This window comes from Sus scrofa, chromosome 14, assembly GCF_054392235.1.
Source record: "Sus scrofa isolate SSC_HxYL_T2T_F1_AM1 chromosome 14, Sscrofa_HxYL_maternal_Yorkshire_Landrace_v2.0, whole genome shotgun sequence".
Lineage (NCBI taxonomy): Eukaryota > Metazoa > Chordata > Mammalia > Artiodactyla > Suidae > Sus > Sus scrofa.
Window position 1 is genome coordinate 143601877 of NC_139396.1, and position 19793 is coordinate 143621669.

Sequence of the window (19793 nt, forward strand, 5' to 3'; positions counted from 1 at the left end):
TCCTCCTAAAAACCTCATTCCCCTCTGTTGGTAGTAAACAAGCCCCTCCTTGGTGTTTCCATCAGGCAGCCTCCTTCCTCATCACACTCACGACAAAATGGTTGGTCCTGATTTTGGGATAGAAGCTTGTTTCCCTCATGCATGTCCCTGCAGCTGGTAGGGCACAAAGCTGACCCTCACTAAATACTTGCTGAATGGGTGAATCACGTCCAGTTCCCCAAGATTGGGGATGGGAAGCCTGAAGCTGCTGGGGACTGGTGGGGTCAGACAGCCTGAGATTATACTTGATCCACAGATAATCCCTCAAATCCAGAAGCCACCTGGACAGTTGGCTGTGCTGAGCTCCATCAACAGCGCATGTTGATGCTGCAGCTGAACTCAGGACGGATTTTCTGGGAGGCAGAGAAGAGTTTCTCAAAAACAATTATTCTAATTATTATTGGGAGTGTGACAAAGGACCATCAATCCTTTGAGGGCAGAATCCATTTGGGGAGATTAATTTTTGGCTCTTCTCTCTCCATTTTTACTTCTAGGTACTTTTCTTATGGGAAATTTCAAAATATAAAGGAAAGTAGAGTAAACAATATAATGAATCCCCAGGTACCCATCACCAAGCTTCAATGATTACCAAAACAAGCCCAATCTTTAGTCATCAATAGCCCAGCCCTTGGAGCAAATTCCACCATCATCTCATTTCCCGCGTAAAGACCCGTAAGGATCGAAATCTACTTCTGACTCATCTGGGGGCACTAGCCGAGGGCTCCCCTTGCTCTCCCTACAGCAGTGCCTGGCATGGCCCCCAGCAGGTTCTGAACCTACGTCTATGAAACTCAAAGCCCGCTGGTGCGGCGCCGGCTCTGCCTCCTCCGCTTCCTCCTCTTCCCGCACAGCGTGGGTCACCTCGGCCTCGTGGCGTTCCTGACACCCCACCGTCAGTCCCCGGTGATGCGCGAGTGAGTGTCTCCGCGCAACGCCACAGAGAGCACAGGAGGCGCCTTCCACTTCCTCTTTCTCCGGCTGACTAACGCTTGGCGACCGCCCCGCGCGTCCCGCTCCCTGGGGGCGTGGCCACAGCCCGAAGGGGCGGGGAAATACCCATATTTGGCCTTATATGGGCAGCCACGTCATAGGCCACACACCCATTCACTTAAAACCCAGCGCCGCCGGCGGAATCCCCGGCTTCTGGGGCGGCGAGTGGCCGGGCCGGGCGCCGAGCGTAGGGGGCGGGAAAGAAGAGTTGAGCTGCCGCTCCGGCGCCGGGCTCGGTCGGCCGGCCGCAGCCCCGCGGGTTGCCCTCCCGGGCCTCGCTGGCCGGCACCCTGGCCGTCGGCACCTGCGGGGTGCCCGGCGCGCGGCCGCTGGGCGGCGGCATGAAGGTCACGTCGCTCGACGGGCGCCAGCTGCGCAAGATGCTCCGCAAGGAGGCGGCGGCGCGCTGTGTGGTGCTCGACTGCCGGCCCTACCTGGCCTTCGCCGCCTCGAGCGTGCGCGGCTCGCTCAACGTCAACCTCAACTCGGTGGTGCTGCGGAGGGCCCGCGGCGGTGCGGTGTCGGCGCGCTACGTATTGCCCGACGAGGCGGCGCGCGCGCGGCTGCTGCAAGAGGGTGGCGGCGGCGTGGCGGCCGTAGTCGTGCTGGACCAGGGCAGCCGCCACTGGCAGAAGCTGCGCGAAGAGAGTGCCGCGCGCGTCGTGCTCACCTCGCTGCTCGCCTGCCTCCCCGCCGGCCCGCGAGTCTACTTCCTCAAAGGTGAGTGAGCCAGGGCCGCGGATCCCCCGTCACTCTACCTGACTCCTCGCCGGGACGGCCCCGGACTCTGAAGTCGCCTTCTGGCGCCGGCCGCCCTCCTCCACCCTGGAACCCGGGAAGTTCTCCACTGGCGGGAGTCTGCACCCTGGGGCTTGACGTGCTCCGGGGAGGGCACCGCCAATGTCAGCGCTCACGGCTTTCCCCTCCCCACCCGCGTTCCTCGAAAGCGCCTGACGGTCTGCCCGCCGGGGAAGATGGGGTCGCTTACGCAGCTGGGGGCCCGCTGGCTTGTGCTGGGCAGTGGCCCCGTTTCCTGGCGCGGGCTTACCCGCTCTCGCTGGGGCCTATGCTCCGGAGCCGTCCTAATGGACGGACCTGGCGGAATCCGCAGGTCGGGACCACCCCCTCCCCCAGGAGCGTGGCGCCGCGGTGTCCCCTTTCCTCCCTCCTGGACAATTAACCTACGTTAGGCTGTGTCTTCATCGACCCTCTTGCCTTTTGACCCTGGCAGTCCCTCCCCTTCCTTTCCATTTCATTTTATTGCTTTTTATTGTCCCTCAGCTTCCCCTTCTCGCCTCCCAGGCTTTTCTCTAGCTCAGTTTGGAGCTGACAGCCTTCCTATCTCTTTCACCTTCTCGTCCCCTTTCCTAGACGGGTCGTGGCCCAACCCAGCGACCCTAACACTGTCTGCCAGCGCGGGGGAGGCTGGCCCAGCGAGGCAGGACCTAGGAGAGGTGCCACAGGGTGGTTGCGAAGGGGGTTGTGTCGCCTTTTATTTGAAACTCTCAAAAGCTGTGTCACCAGTCTGCCCATTACACCTGCTGGGGGCAATGGCTTCGGTGGTGAGTGGGTAATTTACTCTCAAACTCCAGAGCATGGATTTCTGGATCACTTGGTATGACTGCTGCCGCCTGTTTTTGAGTCCTTTGGAACCTCAGATGTATGGAAGGCTTAGCTTGTAGGGCAGAGATGAGGACTTAGCCCAGGCCGTGCTCCAAGGCCCAGCCTTGAGATGTAATTCCTCAAAGGGGCACCTTGAAATGTAGCATTGATATGGTTCTAAACTCAGGTGCAGTGAGCTGAGAGAGGGAGGGCGCTATTTTAAAACAATGCAACTTGGGCAATTTTACACACTCCAGGCCGGAAGATTCAGAGGCACAGGGGCAGCTCCCAACTCTATTAGCACCTCTTGCAGACTGTCCCCTGTTGATTCCTCTTAGGGAAACAACAGGGTCAGAAGATGATAATCTTCCTCCCCTAGCCAACCACAGCCCCCAGGAGATGGAGCATGCCCTCCAAGCTCTGCAGAGGTTTCGTACACATGGCCCCTGACTTCTTTGTCTTCCTGATGTGCTTTTTCGTCTCCTGTTCTTAGAAGTGAGTCCAAGAAAAGCTTCTGCCTCTCCAGTAGCATGAAAGATATGTTCCAGGAAGCCACTCCTGGTGCTACCTCTGCTCCCCACCTCTCTCCAGGGGCTAGCAGTCTGGAAGTCATTGCCACAGGAAGTAGTCAGCTTTGTAGACTCACATCTCAGGAAAATTAATGTTTAAAAGATTTTTTTTAAATGAAAGTAACATAGATTGCAAAGACTGTACAATGAAAAGTGAATCTTTTGCATACCCTAGAACCCAGTTCCACTCCCCAGAGACAACTGTCAACTATTTCTTGTTCATCTTTAGATAAATTTTCCATGAGTATCTTTTAAAAATAGAAAGATCGATCTCCTATGTTTCCTGTTCCTGCCTCCTTTACTAAACTATTAACTAGATCATAGAGATTTGCCCATATCAGAGCATACATGCCCGATTCACTTCTTAAGCCCATCTCCTGGTGATAGCCAATAGGTTGCTTCCAGCCTTACTATTTGAAGCAGTGTGGGAAAGTATATCTTTGTCTAAATGCTTCTGGATATGCACTGTCTTTAAGTAAAATTATGAGAATTGATTTCAGGTTTTTAACCTAGTGGTGTCTCAGATCAGATCATGCGGGCAATGCTTTTCATACTCCCCCCCGCCTCGGGAAAAAACCCACTAAAATGAGATGATGACCCAGTGGCATTGTCAGTGCATGTGTATGTATAGTGCCCATGCACTTTCTCCACTCTGCTCTCTTAGTAATGCAGGGTGATCAAAAACAATCTCTGTGAAGAGGAGTGAAGCACCCAAAAGAATGGCCACAGCTCTCGCAGTTCAAGTGAGGCACCAGAGAGGAATGTTTCATCTCTCCACCCCTCTGATGAGAGTGGGTGAAGGACAGAGACCATCTAATTTAGAGGACTCCTGACCCCAGCTTGAAGAGGCAGGGCCCTGTCTGTCGGTCCCTCAACTACACTGAGACTCTTTGTCTGCCTGCCTTATTTTGTCAACAGGCAGACAGGTCCCAGCCCACACCCTCACCTCCCGCCTGTCCTCCTGACAGCCATCTCTTAAGTGCTCTATTTAAAACCAAGAGATGGGGTGGCCTGAAGGCTTCTCTTTCCCAAGCTTAGATCCGAAGTTTGAGAGGGCCCAGGCCACTCTTTTTCCAGATTCCCACCCCCTATCATTGTTTGTCTCCTGGAACCTAAAATGACGAGGCTCAGGCACAGGAAGGGATTTGCTAACCAGGGACACCTCTTTGGAGGAACTGAGGGTCAGTATAAAGTGTGGCTTTCTGCCCCCTAGGCGAGAAGGGGGCTATGATGGGGAAGGAGGGGAAATTAAGCCACAGACAATTCTGAACTTTCCACCTCTGCCCCCTCTGTCATGGCCTGTCATCATGACCCGGAACGTGGTCATTGTGGAGATCCAGAAGCCCACTGGGGAGGCCCAATTGGCTATTTGTTGACTTGACCACAGGGGAGATTGGGGTGTGCTAAGTGGGGGCGGGGGCAGTTCCAGCAAGCTGAGAGGAAGCAGTAATGGCAAGATGACTCATTCGAGGAATTGGCTGCAGCTTCTGGGAGGGAGCTGGAGGCTGCCATGTAATCCATTAACCATTTGTTTACTGCAGGGGTTTAAGAAGCCACTATGTGCTCCTCTGTGGGGCTCTCACAGCACCAAATGGTAGAAGAAGAAAGGGAGGCCTTTTTAGAAAATACATGGTCTCAGAATCCTCATTTCATCTATGGTTTGACCCCAAGTGAATTCTCTGGCTCAGAAAAAGAAGCAGGTTTTCTGAAGGTTCTAGGAAATGCCTTAAGTCCCTTTGGATTGGAAGCAAGGGGTTTCCCCATGCAAGGCTGGCCTGTGCACCCAGTGGCACTTGATGTTCTGAGCCTTCAAGGCCAGTTTTTCATTTGGTTCTTCCCCATTGTGTGTATGGAGCTGACAAGGGTTATTTATATGCTCCAGTTGCTGTGACTTGATCAGAGAGTGGTTCTCACTTTAAGTAATTCATTTGGAGAAGTTTAAGTATAATAAGGAATTTTTTTATAGAATCATACCTTGCGGTAGTTGGCTTATCAACTTTAGGGTGTGTGTTGTGTGTGTGTGTGTATAGTGGGGAGAAGGTTCAGGAGGGGAGGGTAATAAGAAGATAGAGAGAGGAAGAGTATAGGTAGTTGTTGAGGGGAGGGGAGTTTTTACCTGAGAGTGAGAATTAAGTTCAGAATGCCTCATTTTTCCAGTTTGGTTTGAACGGTAATTAACTTGATTACTCTAAATTGGACCTATCCAGAGGACTGGCAGCAGTATTCTTAGCACGTTGAGAGAAAGGGTAGGGCTGTTTTATTGCCCCGAGTTTAAACCTCAGGTTAGCCCCCACTTCCTTGTGAATAGAGGGAGTTTCATCTCTAATCCAGTTTAGTGCTAATGGGCTAGGATGAAACAGACCAGTTTAGGAGTTTCACAACTTAATGAAATTCTGCATACTCACACCTGCATGTTAGATAAACAAGAGAAAATAGCTTTTGTTTTCTGGGGGGATTTGGTTAATATGTGCCAGATGTCAGATACATTTCCTTTCACAGTTTAAGTTGCTTGTGATAGACACAAAAAGTTAATCACTGCCTCTCTGAACTATAGCTTTTAGAACAGTGAGTATGTGTTTGTGTGTGTTTATAGGCCATTTCTGTTTTGAAACTATTACTTATATTGGCTCAATTTTTTTACATGACCAGAATAGCTTAATATTTTTGATTATTCCACACTCGGGGTAGTGATCAATTCTAGGCATTTTCTGACAGCCTGAGAAAAATCAATGCTTACATCTCTCTTGCTTTTTCTTTCTTTTTCTTTTAGGGGGCTATGAGACTTTCTACTCGGAATATCCTGAGTGTTGTGTGGACGTAAAACCCATTTCACAGGAGAAGGTCGAAACCGAGAGAGCGCTCATCAGTCAGTGTGGGAAACCAGTGCTTAACATCAGCTTCAGGCCAGCTTACGACCAGGTACGTGGTGTGGAAGTGGCATCCAGTGTGGAAGTGGCATCTGGCCCCCAGCTGTGTTCCTTGCACGGTGCCCTGACTCTTCCTTTCCCTGCTCAGCAACGCTGGTTGGTTCTTTTGCGGATCAGGGAGTTGGCAGAGGCCTCTAGCTTTAGAGAGCCTCTGATGCTTGCCAACTTGAGTTTCTATCCAAGAGTAAATGGGCTTCCTTCCAGCAAATAAGCTGACAAGAGCAAATGAGCCTCAGGATGCTTGGTGGCTTCTGGAGGAAAGGGGAAGCGAAAGATGCATTATTAGTAGCTGGCCTGGGAGGTAACAGAGAAGCTTCGAAATCTCCATTTAGGTTTCCCTAAAGACATTTCAGAGCTGACTTTCAAGCTTCCTGTGTTGATCTTCTGCATAATTGTTCATGCTCTGCAGTTTCTGCAAACCAACTGTGTACCTGTTAAGGCATGTCTTGTTGGTATTTTTAACTGAAATGGGGCAGGAGAAAGATTGGGAGAAGGTTATAGAGTAACTACTGTTTGGCTGGCTAAGCAGCCTCCTCCAGGGCTTTCTGATGCTTACAATTCCATATATTCTGAAACCAGAGATTAAGAGACACTAGAGGATTTCATGTGTCTACAAACATGTGGGTTTTTTTTTTTTTTTTTCCTTCAAAGAATTACACTCTCTGGCAATTCATTGAAGGAAGAAAAAGTAGAAGGCTCAGTCTATTACCTGCAATGCAAGAGAATGAGGAAAAACCAGGCAAGAACCCACATCTGTGGAAACCAGAGATCAAAACCCACCTTCCCATTTTATAGAGGGAAAACCTGTTGAAGCTGGTGGGATGATTGATTTTGCTGAGAATCCTGCAGCTGGGTTCATGGTGGCACTAGGTCCAGAACCACCTTCTCCTAACTCCCTGTCCTGCTTATTTCAGTGTCTTGTTCTGTTTCCCACCTGCCTTCTTTTGGAAGAGGCCCATTCCAGGCACCTGCCTTGGTAGGAGGAGCTTTCTATGTTCTTCCCACAAAATAACTACTTCTCCAAATCATAAGGAACACTTCTAGATGTTGCTTAAGATGCCAGCTCCTTGCCATGAGCAGAGCTCTGCCCGTGGGAATGAACTTCCAAATACAGCCAAGTAGCCTTTTCTTGAATGGGATCCTTGGTCTGGAAGCCTATTAGCTTGGCAAGGGGTCAGGATTATTATTTTGTTTGTTTTCCTTTATTAAAACTGCAATGTATGGTGAACCCTTGGCTTTCAAGCCGTAGGCATCCGGCTTAGCTGGATGTCTATTTTCGTTTGTTTGGGTGGTGTTTTCCCCCTCATTTCTCAGAAAGTGAAAGAGAAACGAGAATTGGCAGGATGTTGTGAAAGCACAGCTGACCTTTGGCCAAGCGAGGACTGGGGAGGCCCTGATGTGTCTCCAAGGTTCATTTGGGGAAGCCCCTAGTACTGTTTCTTAGAAGCGCCTCTGCCTTGAGAGAAGCCAGGCAGAGTCATGTTAATCTTTGGCGTTTCTGAAAACCTTTGGTTTCCTTCTCTTGAGTCTAAAACGAAGATTCAAAAAAGGAAAAACAAACATGGTTTCAGGGGTGTTGGGCTAAGCTCCAGAAGAAATTGGATCTGAGGTGTGTCAGCATTTTCCAGGCTCTAAAGAAAAGGAGAGATCTATGTAGGTACATTTAAAACGTTAAGTTCAGGGACTAGCTAATAAAAATACTGGTTATTTTCTAATCCTGCCTTTTGTGACATCCTCTGTAACATTTTGGGAGCAGCCAACCTGGCCTTTGGCTTAATAAACTTCTGACTTCTCAGGAAAGAAAAAAAGCAAACACCACATGGGGGGTAATTTGAGAATTGATCTACTGCTGGCCCTCATCCCAGGCCCCTTTCCCTATTACGGATCTAGCAGAGAGTTTCCGTTCTGCTTTTATTCCAGGACAGGAAATGGAAACACAGGAAGCGGATGGATGAAATGGGAAAGGCTGCCAAAGACACAGCCACTGTCATCCCAGCCCAGTGTTTTCCCTCTAAACCCCCAGGGCTCCCATTGTTTCAGCTATGGAGCAGCGAATGCTTTTCTTGCCACCCTGGAAATGCGACTAGCTGGCAGGCGTTTTTTTTTTGCTCTGCCTCAGGGTAGATGGTCTTTGGTTCTAATTGGGATTCTCCTTAACTAGAAACCTGGGGTATAGGTAGCTTCACAAAAGTGTGAGGATGTAAGTATCTCACCAAAACTCAGCCCCACATTAAAGAAGATCAGGCATGGGGAGTGCCCGTTGTGGCGCAGCAGAAACGAATCTGCCTAGTATCCATGAGATGGATTCAGGTTCCATCCTTGGCCTCACTCAATGGGTCGGGGATCTGACATTGCCTTGAGCTGTGGTGTAGGTCACAGACATGGCTGGGAACCTCCAAATGCCTCGGGTGTGGCCCTTAAAAAAAAAAAAAAAAGACCAGGGATGGAGGAAGCCCTTTTGCTCATGCTCAGTGGCTTTTCTTTATTTGAGGATTCTAGATGGGTAGTGGTTATTTTCACTTCTGAAAAGCATACTTTTGGAGGGAATGGGGAAGCACATTTTAACATCTCTGAGATCCAGATGCATCTTAGGATCAGCAGTGTCCTAGGTTTGATGAACCACATTATAAAACAATGTCAGGACCACATAGGTGGGGGTCCACCCTTTTCCATTTTCTTAACAAGGAAACCGGGACTGCCCCCAAGGTTAAAGAGTGCGCTGGCACTCTCAGGGCAGCTAGAACTTCAACCGGGCCTCTCAAGTCTTCCATCACACCACACTGCTTCTCATCCTTGTTGACATAGGCAGGCTGCTGGCATTGCCTGCTGCCTCAACATGTAAAAAAAATGAACATCTTAGCTGTGCGGGATTTGCTGTCACTGAGTCACAGGGCAGGAATGGAGGGTAGAGAGTTTGCCGGGATGGAGGTTCCACCCACACTCTGGGTTGAACTGGCCTGGTTCTGAACCCTCTACCTGGAAACCAAAATGGGAACCTCCCACCTTAAAACAAATAGGTCGGGGCTGTTTTTTTCTTCTTCCCAAAGAGCAACGTAATCCAATATTTCCTGGTTGTCCTTTGCCCCTGCTTCCAGGGCGGCCCAGTTGAAATCCTTCCGTTCCTCTACCTTGGAAGTGCCTACCATGCATCCAAGTGCGAGTTCCTCGCCAACCTACACATCACAGCCCTGCTGAATGTTTCACGGCGGACCTCCGAGGCCTGCACGACCCACCTACACTACAAATGGATCCCCGTGGAAGACAGCCACACCGCTGACATCAGCTCCCACTTTCAAGAAGCAATAGACTTCATTGGTAGGTGCAGCCATTCACCCTCAGCTGTTTTGGAGTCCCCCCTGGGGCGTGTGTTCTCAGATTTTGATGTACCGCGGGGGCTTTCTTCACTGAGAAAAAAAGTGCCTTGTTTGTGTAGCCATCACAAGTTGGTGCCAAGAAGGAATGCGTCCACCAAAAAGGCAGAGGGGAGGACTTGCGTTGCTATTAATAGGAGCTTTAATTTGCAAGATAAATGAATTAATATAATTTTATGGCAGTGCTCACTGCCGCTCTTGTAAATGTTTCTGGCTGGGCGGGAAGCCGGGTGCGTCCGTGTGTGACGCTCCACGCCAGGGAAGCAGGGGGAGGGAAAGAACCACCCGAGCTGTGCTTCTACGTAGGTTGGGATATTTTTAAAAGCAAACAGAAGGATTGAGAGAGCACTCCTTACGCACTGAGCCCCCAGGGCCCCGGCAGCTTTCCACGGGGTTTTGGCAAACTGCTGTGGGGGCAGTTTGTTTTGCATTTTCAGTTAATTTTGGATTAAAGCTAGCACTTGTCTCAAGCTCCGTGCTTCTGCACAGAAAAGTTGGCATCTCTCTGCATCCCCTGTACATTCTGTGAGGCAGCTGTTTACTGCATTGTGTAGGCCTGGACACCTCTAGTCCCTCTGCCTTGAAAGGGCTTCGGACCTCAGGATTCCAGCTTCTCAGAGCAGCCCAGATTGCTCCTTCCTTTGACATCTTCTCTTTCCCCCATCCATCTCCCTTGGGGGCTGGACTGACTTTTTTGTGTCTGAGATTTGCAAGCCCCGCTCCCATCCTGGTGGACTTGCTTCCCTTCCTGGGGGTCCTTCTTTACCTTGAACATGCATAGCTGTTGAAGCTGAGAGATGATCTTCTTGCTCCTTGCTCTGAGGGATGTTGGCAGGGGAGAGGCAGGTGTTGGTTGCAGCAATGATTACTTAGCACAGGGAGCCCCGAAAAGGCCCCCTACCACCACATAGGAGACCCTCTCGGCTCCCCTACAAGAAACTCAACAGAGGTAAAGCCCTCCCTCCCTGCCCCCTGAGCCTCTGGGCTGAGATGATTCCTCTGGAGTCTCTGAGAAACAGCCCAAAAGATGGCTTCTGGGTGGGAAACCCTTGGCTTGGTCTCCCTGTCCCTGGGAATGCTTTGCCCTTCTCAGCCTGTTATTTAATTACCTAGATAGCTACTTAATGAGGTCATGAAACCCGCCCCCATCCACTTCTCAGAAGCCTCCTCTTCATCCTGTATGTTCATTGTGTCTGTTTGTGTACACAAATGCACAAACCCACAGTATTCTGATTGCTTTTCCCCAGACTTCTTGCCCTGCTGAAGCAAGGAGGAACTGAGGCTAAACCAGGCAATGACCCTTTCCAAGGGCCACGTGGAAGGCAAAACCCAAGGGGTGGCGTGGGATCCAGAAGCAGCACACTATAGGCCCTTTGCTCTTGGAATGTGGCTCTGGGTCAATTAAACGCTACACCACAAGGAAGCCAGTGGAGGAGCAAAGGAAAATTGGAGTCACAACCCTGTAATCCTAGGAATTTGGAGTCCCCTTTGTACTAATTTGCATGGACTTTTTTTTCCTTGGAATGAGAGACTGTACTGGGGACACCTCTAGTGAGCTACCCTGGGGTGTCCTTTGGGGTTTTCATTATGATGGGGAAACTCCGGGGTTCCTCCCTGACTCCTCAGAAACTTGATTTTCTATATCTTAGAGATGCATTTGCAAACTTTTTGAACTTGAGGAGGAAAGGAGATAAGGGGGCTGACTTCTTATTTGCCCTTCAAAATCTTAAATGGTTTTGCATAGCGTGGCCTTATATAGTGTCAGCTACATCTAACTTCCTGTGATGTAATTGTTTCCTCACTCGCAAGAGAAGGAATTGGAAAGATTCTTTTTTGTGGTTTTTATTTGAGGTGTATATATGTGTAACTTTTTACCCCTGCCCATTTTTAACAGCTGAAGCTCTCTTGGGGGGAGGAGTGGAACAGAAAAGGAGGGCATCCTGCTTTTGGACGTATTTAGCCAAAGAATGCTAACCAGTGGTGGTAGCTTTATAGCAGTGACTCCCATTATTGTGCAAGATGGAGTTTGCCAAAGACATTTATATCTTCCGACTAGTAAGCATCACTTAGCCAAGGCTATAATTAGTGGCTGTGCACTGTTTATTGTATGTTTGGTTGGTGGGAACCCTTGGGGTTGAGCCAAGCATCCCGTCCTGCACAGCCAAACAGGGTGCCCAGGGAGGCTGAAAGGCCTCTACTAGGATGGGGGCTAAGTCATCACCGTTAGAATTAGATCCCGAGGAGTGTCCGTCATGGTTAATGAACCTGACTGGTATCCATGAGGACACGGATTCTATCCCTTCCCTTACTCAGCAGGTTAAGGATCTGACATTGCCGTGAGCTGTGGTGTAGGTCACAGATGCGGCTCGGATCTGGAGTTGCTGTGGCTGTGGCATAGACCAAGAGCTATAGCTCCGATTCAATCCCAGCCTGGGAAACTCCATATGCCATGGGTACGGCCCTAAAAAGACAAAAAAAAAAAAAAAAAAAAAATTAGACCCTGAAAGATAGGAATTACTTCTTCGAGTCAGTCTTTGAGCCTGGGACTTCCTCAGAAAAATGTGATTATGCAATAAAAACTTGCATGCAATTTCAAGGATTTTTCCAGCCTTCTTGAAACCCACCTGTGGAACCCAGGTTAAGATGGCATCCCCAGGAGTTCCCGTCGTGGTTCAGTGGTTAAAGAACCCGACTAGGAACCGAGGTTGCGCGGTCAATCTCTGGCCTTGCTCAGTGGGTTAAGGATCCAGCGTTGCCGTGAGCTGTGGTGTAGGTCGCAGACGCGGCTCGGATCTCGCATTGCTGTAGCTCTGACGTAGGCCGGCGGCTACAGCTCCAATTCGACCCCTAGCCTGGGAACCTCCATATGCCATGGGAGCAGCCCAAGAAATGGCAAAAAAGACAAAAAAAAAAAAAAAAAAAAAAAAAAGATGGCATCCCCAGGAAGGGGTTACTCTCCAGGTCTAGCACCTTCAGTGGCAGAACCTGACCAAGTATCCCAGAGAACCAGGAGGCAGCTCTAAGGATTGTAAAGGTCCTACGTAGGGATATAGACGTGGATGGGACCACAGTGTCTGTCCTCACCAGTGGAGATTAAAGACCAGCCAAAGTCTGGTGTGGGACCCCGGCCATTGAGCAGGCATGATGGTTTGACAACAAGAGCACTTGTATTATTATTCTTGAATTCAACCCAGTTGCCTTTGAGTTCGAATTCCAACTCATTCCCATGGTCTTTTTTCTTCCAGACTGTGTCAGGGAAAAGGGCGGCAAGGTCCTTGTCCACTGTGAGGCTGGGATCTCCCGCTCGCCCACCATCTGCATGGCTTACCTCATGAAGACCAAGCAGCTCCACCTGAAGGACGCCTTCGATTACATCAAGCAGAGGAGGAGTGTGATCTCGCCCAACTTCGGCTTCATGGGCCAGCTCCTGCAGTATGAGTCGGAGATCCTGCCTTCCACACCTACCCCCCAAGCTCCCTCCTGCCAAGGGGAGGCAGCCGGCCCTTCATTCCTAGCCCATTTGCAAACACTGAGCCCTGACGTGCAGGGTTCCTACTGCACATTCCCTACCTCGGTGCTGGCACCAGTGCCCACCCACTCGACGGTCTCAGAGCTCAGCCGGAGCCCCATGGCCACAGCCACATCCTGCTAAAACAGGGATGGGGGAACCAGCCCAGCCCCAGGAACAACTGTGATTTTGTATTTTAACTCGTGGACATTTCATACCTGTGCAATACTGGAGACTTCACTCTGTCCCGCTGCTGCGGTGGGACACTGAGTGGTCATCAGGTTTGCAAACGAACTTTAGACTGCCCTCGGGACCGAAGGAAGGCCAAGCCATTATGAGAGCACGTCACGTGCTGACTACTGTACTTCCAGACCCCCCCTCAGGACTGCCCAGTCTCTGCACCTCAAAGTTCGCCTTTTCATTTCAAGCATAAGGCAATAAATACCTGCAGCAACGTGGGAGAAAGCAGTTGCTATACTAGGAGAAAAGGCAGTAACAAAGCCAATTCATTTTGGAGGAAGCACAATTTCCACCTTATTTTTTTAACTTCGGCAGTCTGGGTATCTGTCTCTGTTGCTTCAGGGCATAAGCTGATCACCATCTAGTCAGGAAAGAAACCCTGCAGGGTTTTAGGGACATGAGTATATGCTGATTTGAATCCTCAGATGTCTTTAAGACTCCGTCTTGGGTCCACTGGAGTCAGTTGGTTGAAGCAGCAAGATGGTAACCCTTCTGGTTTCCTCTTCTCTATGGGTTCTTCCCTGACTTTGGACTTAGCATGATTCATATTCATACTTGAACCTTTCTCGTTGCACCTCTCCTCAAAGCAACTCTTGTGTCATTTGAAGAGTTCTTCAGACCATAGACCAAAAAATCACCCCTTTGAGGTGGTGGCAGTGGGTGCCAGGAGAGAAGGGGTACCTACTGTCTGGGTCAGTGTCATTGAAACGGTCGTCACCCCAGCTTGCTGTCCTTATATGTGCTTGTCTCGTCTCTCGTGACACTTGTTTTTTTCCCTGCCCCTGGGGGTTGTCTTCAAGCTGTTGATTTCTGAGATTTGCAGATTTCTCAATGTGGTACTACTTTTTTGTCTGTAGGTTATTTCTCCAGGGGGAAAGGCAATAATTTCCTAAAATCCACATGAATGTGAAAAAAAAGCAGTATGTTACTGGTTGTTGTTTTCGTCATTGTTGTTTTTTATAGTGCAAAATAAAAATAGTAAAAAGAAAAATAAGTGCTTCTTCATGTTGGTGAGTTAGGGTAAGGCAGGGGTGGATACATTGAGGTGGGGACCCAGCCTCCTTCAGTGAGTTTTATTACTAAATGAACTCCAAGGTCATGGTGGTGGGTAGGCAGTTGGAGACATGAGGCTGTGCATCTGCTCACAGACTAGAGATCTTAACCACAGTACAGACTAGTGCTTTCCAACTGAGAGGCTTCCCTAAGCTCACTTGCAAGGGAGTTTCTTAGGTGTAGGCCACATGGAGAGGTGGTCAAAGCATCCGCCCACCCCGGGCTCTTCACTCCCGTAAGCCCCAGGCCTGGGGTTCACCTTGAACATCAGCGTCTTCATTTATGAAATGAGTGAGCTAAGCTAGATGATCCCACAAGTTAAAGCTTGAGGCCCTTGATTCCAGCAACCTTGAGTGCCAAGCCTGTAGTCAGCCTCCTCCCTCCAGTGCCTAGCATATGGCAGACCTTCGGAAAAGCTTGGAAAAAATTACCTCGGGACAGATACGTGAACTAGATGAAAGTTCATCTTAAATGCGATTCTCCCTCTTTTTACCCTTGGAATGAAATTCTTTCCTCAGGAGTTCCCAGGTAAATCCCTCCACGAGTGGGTTTAAATCCAAGGCTGAATCAACTTGCCTTCTAAGTAATTTCCTGTGTGGAGGAAAGAAGGAGCAGTATTTGTTTATCCCCATGACTTATGCCTCTGCTCCTAACTCTTGGGGCCTGTTTCCTAATCAGGGAACTAGAAACAGGCAAGGATTCATATCACCACAGGTGCCTGACATGGGGTTTCCGGTCCATACACCTTGATTCTGGGGGACCCAGCTCCTGCAGCGGGCGCAGGTCAGCAAACAGCAAGATGGCAGCCCAGCTCTTTCTAAACTCCCACCTCAAAGCCTTGGCATGAGACCTTGTTCCCCACATACCTTTCCTTTCCCACAGGTTCCTTGGAAAGTTCTCAGGTAAGAATGTCACCCAGACCAGAGAAGCTGTGTTTCCGTCAGCCTGCACCCCTCATCTGCATAATCTAAGCCGGGCTTCCAGGAGAAAGTGGAATGAGGAGCACTGCACAGGGAGAGGGACTCCTGGGGTCTAGCCCTCACCCTGTCCCTAACTAGTGCTTCAGAGCTATTCTCTAAACTTGCTGGACCAAACTTCAGGGCTTGGTCTCCCTGAGGTCCCTCCCCGGGTTCACATCTCTGAGCTTCTGCTCAGCCTTGGCATGTGTCCCACAGTGTGGGCCTATCCAGTTGCTGAGTGGCTAGAGGGGCCTCAAGCAGGGAGAGCCAGATCTGGGGGGAGCTGGGTACAGGCTACGGTGATGTGCTAAGCCGAGTCCCACTTGCTGACATTTGCTTTATTGCATTCAAGTCTTTCTCTGAAGGGTGAGTAAGTCCTCTAAATCAGGCACATGAGGATTGCTCATAAGCCAGTGAGTCACTGGAGGGTAAGCCAAGTGAAGCCCCACAGCTGGGGATGGCTCTGTAACTCTCACTCCCTTAGTAGTCTCCTCATTAATTACACCTCCATTTTCGCCAAGATCAACTTTACACTGGCTTCCAGTGCCAGGTGAGGAGTTAAAGCTGGTGTTGTCCAGTTCCTACATCCCCAGGTTTTGAAGAAACACCGCTATTGGTCTTTAGCAATGTTTCAGACAGACATGTATCTGGGGGAATAGATATATTAATTCTCTCTTATCCTGTACCCAATCTGAGTCTGTAAGTGAGCCCCTCAGCTCTTCCCTAGCTCCAGAGCTGGGCCTGCCCAAGGGGCAGGAGATGTATGGTCAGGTCACACCAGTATGCTGGCAGGGGCTCTATGTACCCATGGTTTTCCTTTGTGTGAGGACCCAGGGAAAAAGCACCCCAGATCGCAATACCCTGAAAGGCTATTTGCTGGTGGTTCTTCTTCTGAACACCATAAAGTTGATGACCACCCCCTGTTTCCCTCCTTGCTCAGGCCACTAGGTAGCTCAGAACCAAATTTTTAGCCTACCTCTGGCAATGTTCTAGGACTTTATGGCGTTTATTTTGGGTATTGACTCCACCAGATTTCCATTAAAATTTCCCAACTTTATTTTTCTTAACTTCCATTTCCACAGTGACTTAGAAAAAAAGAAAAAGAGCAAACCTTGGGTAATAAATACTAAATATACCATGATGCAATTACGGAATGAGGTGATATATAAATACACATAGATGGAAGCCTGTATCTCCTTAATGTTGCTACTCTCCTTTTCACTATCCATGAAGCTGGATCTACCCACGGAACTGGGTTCCTTTGCCTTCTCAGTAAATCTGCCAGGTTCTGTACTCTTTCTTGAATAAGCCCTATCCAAAACCTAAACCCCATTTCCAGGGCCCTGGCTCCATATCCTAGAATCTCTGGCACTGCCTTCCACTTTCAACCCTGTGTTCTTCTCTGGGAGGAGCCAGGCTCACATGGACAGGTTTCTCAAAACCGCAGTAAGATGTTCCTGACCCCCACACCCTGCGTGTGATGGATGTGACTCTGTGCCTAGATAACTGTAATCCTTCTGTCCATTTAACACTGAGCACCTGCTAGAACCTGGGATTCAGTGGGGAATGAGAGCTTCATAAATATGAGTCACTGTTCTTCAGACTTTCTGTTCCAGAACAGAGCTGACCTCTCAAAGTGGACCCATGTCCCCAGCCCCACATAATCCCCTTCTCCAGCTTCCCTCTTCTTGGCTATATCTCCATCTGCTCCCCTCTGGTCCCAGCATGCTTCACGCCCAAGCTGCCAGCTATGCCAGCCTGTGGACATGGCTGTGTTGACCTGTGCTGACCATCTGACACCTGCCTTGGCTCATCCCTTAGGTTCTCTCCCATCATTTACTACCTTGTTTTGAACACTGTATTAGTCTGGCCCCCACTTCCATCTCCATGGGAGTGAAAAAAGAAGTGAATCCTGGAGTTCCCGTCGTGGCGCAGTGGTTAATGAATCCAACTAGGAACCATGAGGTTGCAGGTTCAATCCCTGGCCTTGCTCAGTGGGTTAACGATCCGGTGTTGCCGTGAGCTGTGGTGTAGGTTGCAGACGTGGCTCAGATCCCGCGTTGCTGTGGCTCTGGCTTAGGCTGGCAGCTATAACTCCCATTAGACCCCTAGCCTGGGAACTTCCACATGCCACGGGAGTAGCCCAAGAAATGGCAAAAAGACAAAAAAAAAAAACTGAGTTCTTATTGAGCCCTGGTCCTTTCTCAGTCATCTGGCTAATATCAAAAGTGTTTATTAAGTATCTACTTTGTTCCACAAACCAAGCTATGCATACACGCAGGCATTGTCTCTTTAATCCTCATCACAATGCTGTACGAATATTTTTATTGTCTCCATTTCCAGAGGCATAAACTGAGTCTAGAGATATTAGCTTACCCAAAATAAGTGCCATAAGGTCCTTTTAACAGCTAGTAAATGGTAGATAGAGCCAGAATGAAGCTCTTTCATTGATCTTATACCCCTCTGAGCACCTGGGATATACAGTAGGTGTTTTGTCCTTTGGGCTTTAGTTTTCAAGGGGAGTCTCCTCAAGCCATGCTAAGAAAAAGTTGTGTATAGATACAAATTGCATTCAACGCCCAGCTACACTCCACTCCAGCCACAATGGCTTTATGACAGTCCCTTAAACAAGCCAAGCTTCCTCTTGCCCCTCTGAACACGCTGGCTTCTCTACCAGGAACGCATTTCTCTCCTAGGTTCCCCTTCAACTAAATAACTCCTACTTGTCCTTCACTTCTCAGCTCAGACTTCACCTCTCCAGGGAAGCCTCAAACTCCCAGACTAGGTCAGATGTCCCTGTTCAATCCCTCATAGCTTCCTATCTATATCTTGTCTTCATATTTCACCGAAGTTTACAAATTTTTCATTTTTTTTCTGTGATTTTTCTTTTTACTGCCGCACCTGCAAATTCCTGGGCTAGGGGTCAAATAGGAGCTGCAGCTGCCTGCCTACCCCACAGTCACAGCAAACACCAGATCCCAGCAGCATCTGCACCCTATGCTGCTTAACCAACTGAGCAAAGCCAGGAAGAGAACCCACATTCTCACAGACACTACGTAGGGTTCTTAACCCACTGAGCCACAAAGAGAACTCCTCTGATTAATGTTTGTCTTCAGACTAGAAACACCAGGAGAACAAAGATTACATCGACCTTCAAGAGGAACCTAGCACAGTGCCTGGTTTATAGTATGTATTCAATAGGTATGGGTTGAGTGAAGAAGTGAATGAACATCAAGCTGGGAATGAAAAGCTGTAAGAACAAGAAGCTGCTCTTTCCATCTCTCTCGTAGCTCATGCTATCCTCTGCACATAAGCTTATAAGCTTGTTAACCCCAGGTGCCACTTATGAATCCCTCCCCAATCCTAAGGGAAACGGGTTTCTTAGATTTAATTACTGTTACCCTATTGGTCAGAGGCCAAATCACTGCATCACCTCATTGGTCATTGGCCAGCCTATGGGTGGCTGCCCTTGGGTCAGGTGTCCATCAGGCAGCCAATCTGTTTCCTTTAAGTTCAGAGACCTGTGTAGCTCAGACGCTCTGAACAGGAGCTGTAGATAGAGCAGTTTCAGCAGGAAGGGATGGTGATCCTGCCACACACTTGGCTAACTTGCCACTAAAGAATTTAATTAATGCTCCAAGACTGAGTGTTCCATAAAAATGCCCTGAGAGATGACCGGATAGCCTGGGCACGGTGAATCTCAACCCTACCTCTCTTGTCCTACCTCCAGTAAGTGCTCTCATAATTCTCAATTAGGGTACCCAAATTTAAAATCATGGTAGTATTTATTTATAGTAGCAGGTCAGATTCCTTCCTGCCCACACACCCACCCGCCTTCACTTATAAAGTTTATAGAAACCCAGAAGCCCAGGTAGGAGCTTAAAATAGACCCTTGAAGCATCCCCATGCTTTTCATTCTGGGCTTCTCCAGCAGCCAGGAGAAAATGCGCTGCTTGAGAGGAATAAGCCTCCCAGAGAGTGAAGCCTCAAATATATCTCTATGGTAGGAAGATGAAAACAATTTATCTCCAGCCCAAGAGGAAAAGAACAGTTAGACTCAGAATTGGGAAGCATAACTGCCAGACCCCAGGGAACCTAACTGCTTAGGACCTTTTAAAAGACCTTTAAAAAAGCACTTACTATGAGCAGGCTGTATGCTGGCTGTTAGGCCTATGTTCTCCCATTTAAGATCCACAAAAACCCTGCAAGAATAACGTTAGGAGTTCATATTGTGGCTCAGCGGTAACAAACCTAATATCCATGAAGATGCGGATTCGATCCCTGTGCTTTCTCAGTGGGTTAAGGATCCAGCATTGCCGTGAGCTGCAGTACAGACTGAAGATGCGCCTTGGATCTGGCACTGCTGTGGCTGTGGCGTAGACCTGCAGCTGCAGCTCCAACTTGACCCCTAGCCTGGGAAATTCCATATGCCAGAGGTTTGGCCCTAAAAAGGAAGAAAGAAAAAGAAAGAAAGAAGGAAAGAAAGAAAGAGAGAGAGGGAGGGAGGGAGGGAGGGAGGGAGGAAGGAAGGAAGG

General features: G+C 49.1%; 1 protein-coding gene across 1 annotated transcript; it reads left to right on the forward strand.

Annotated features, from left to right (window-relative positions):
• The first annotated feature begins 1177 nt into the window (after positions 1-1177).
• On the forward strand, positions 1178-14237 carry DUSP5 (dual specificity phosphatase 5). Its single transcript, XM_003359366.5, has 4 exons — positions 1178-1749; positions 5971-6119; positions 9223-9442; positions 12744-14237. The coding sequence occupies exons 1-4, from the start codon at positions 1371-1373 to the stop codon at positions 13148-13150; spliced, it is 1155 nt and encodes a 384-aa protein (XP_003359414.1). The 5' UTR covers positions 1178-1370; the 3' UTR covers positions 13151-14237.
• The last annotated feature ends 5556 nt before the right edge of the window (positions 14238-19793 follow it).

What these genes read in the sequence shown, in the direction of transcription:
- DUSP5 (XM_003359366.5), top strand. Translation starts at nt 1,371, where the DNA reads ATGAAGGTCACGTCGCTCGACGGGCGCCAGCTGCGCAAGATGCTCCGC. An exon ending in GCGAGTCTACTTCCTCAAAG is followed by an intron (nt 1,750 to 5,970) that starts GTGAGTGAGCCA and finishes TTTTTCTTTTAG; the next exon opens with GGGGCTATGAGACTTTCTAC. An exon ending in AGAAGCAATAGACTTCATTG is followed by an intron (nt 9,443 to 12,743) that starts GTAGGTGCAGCC and finishes TTTTTCTTCCAG; the next exon opens with ACTGTGTCAGGGAAAAGGGC.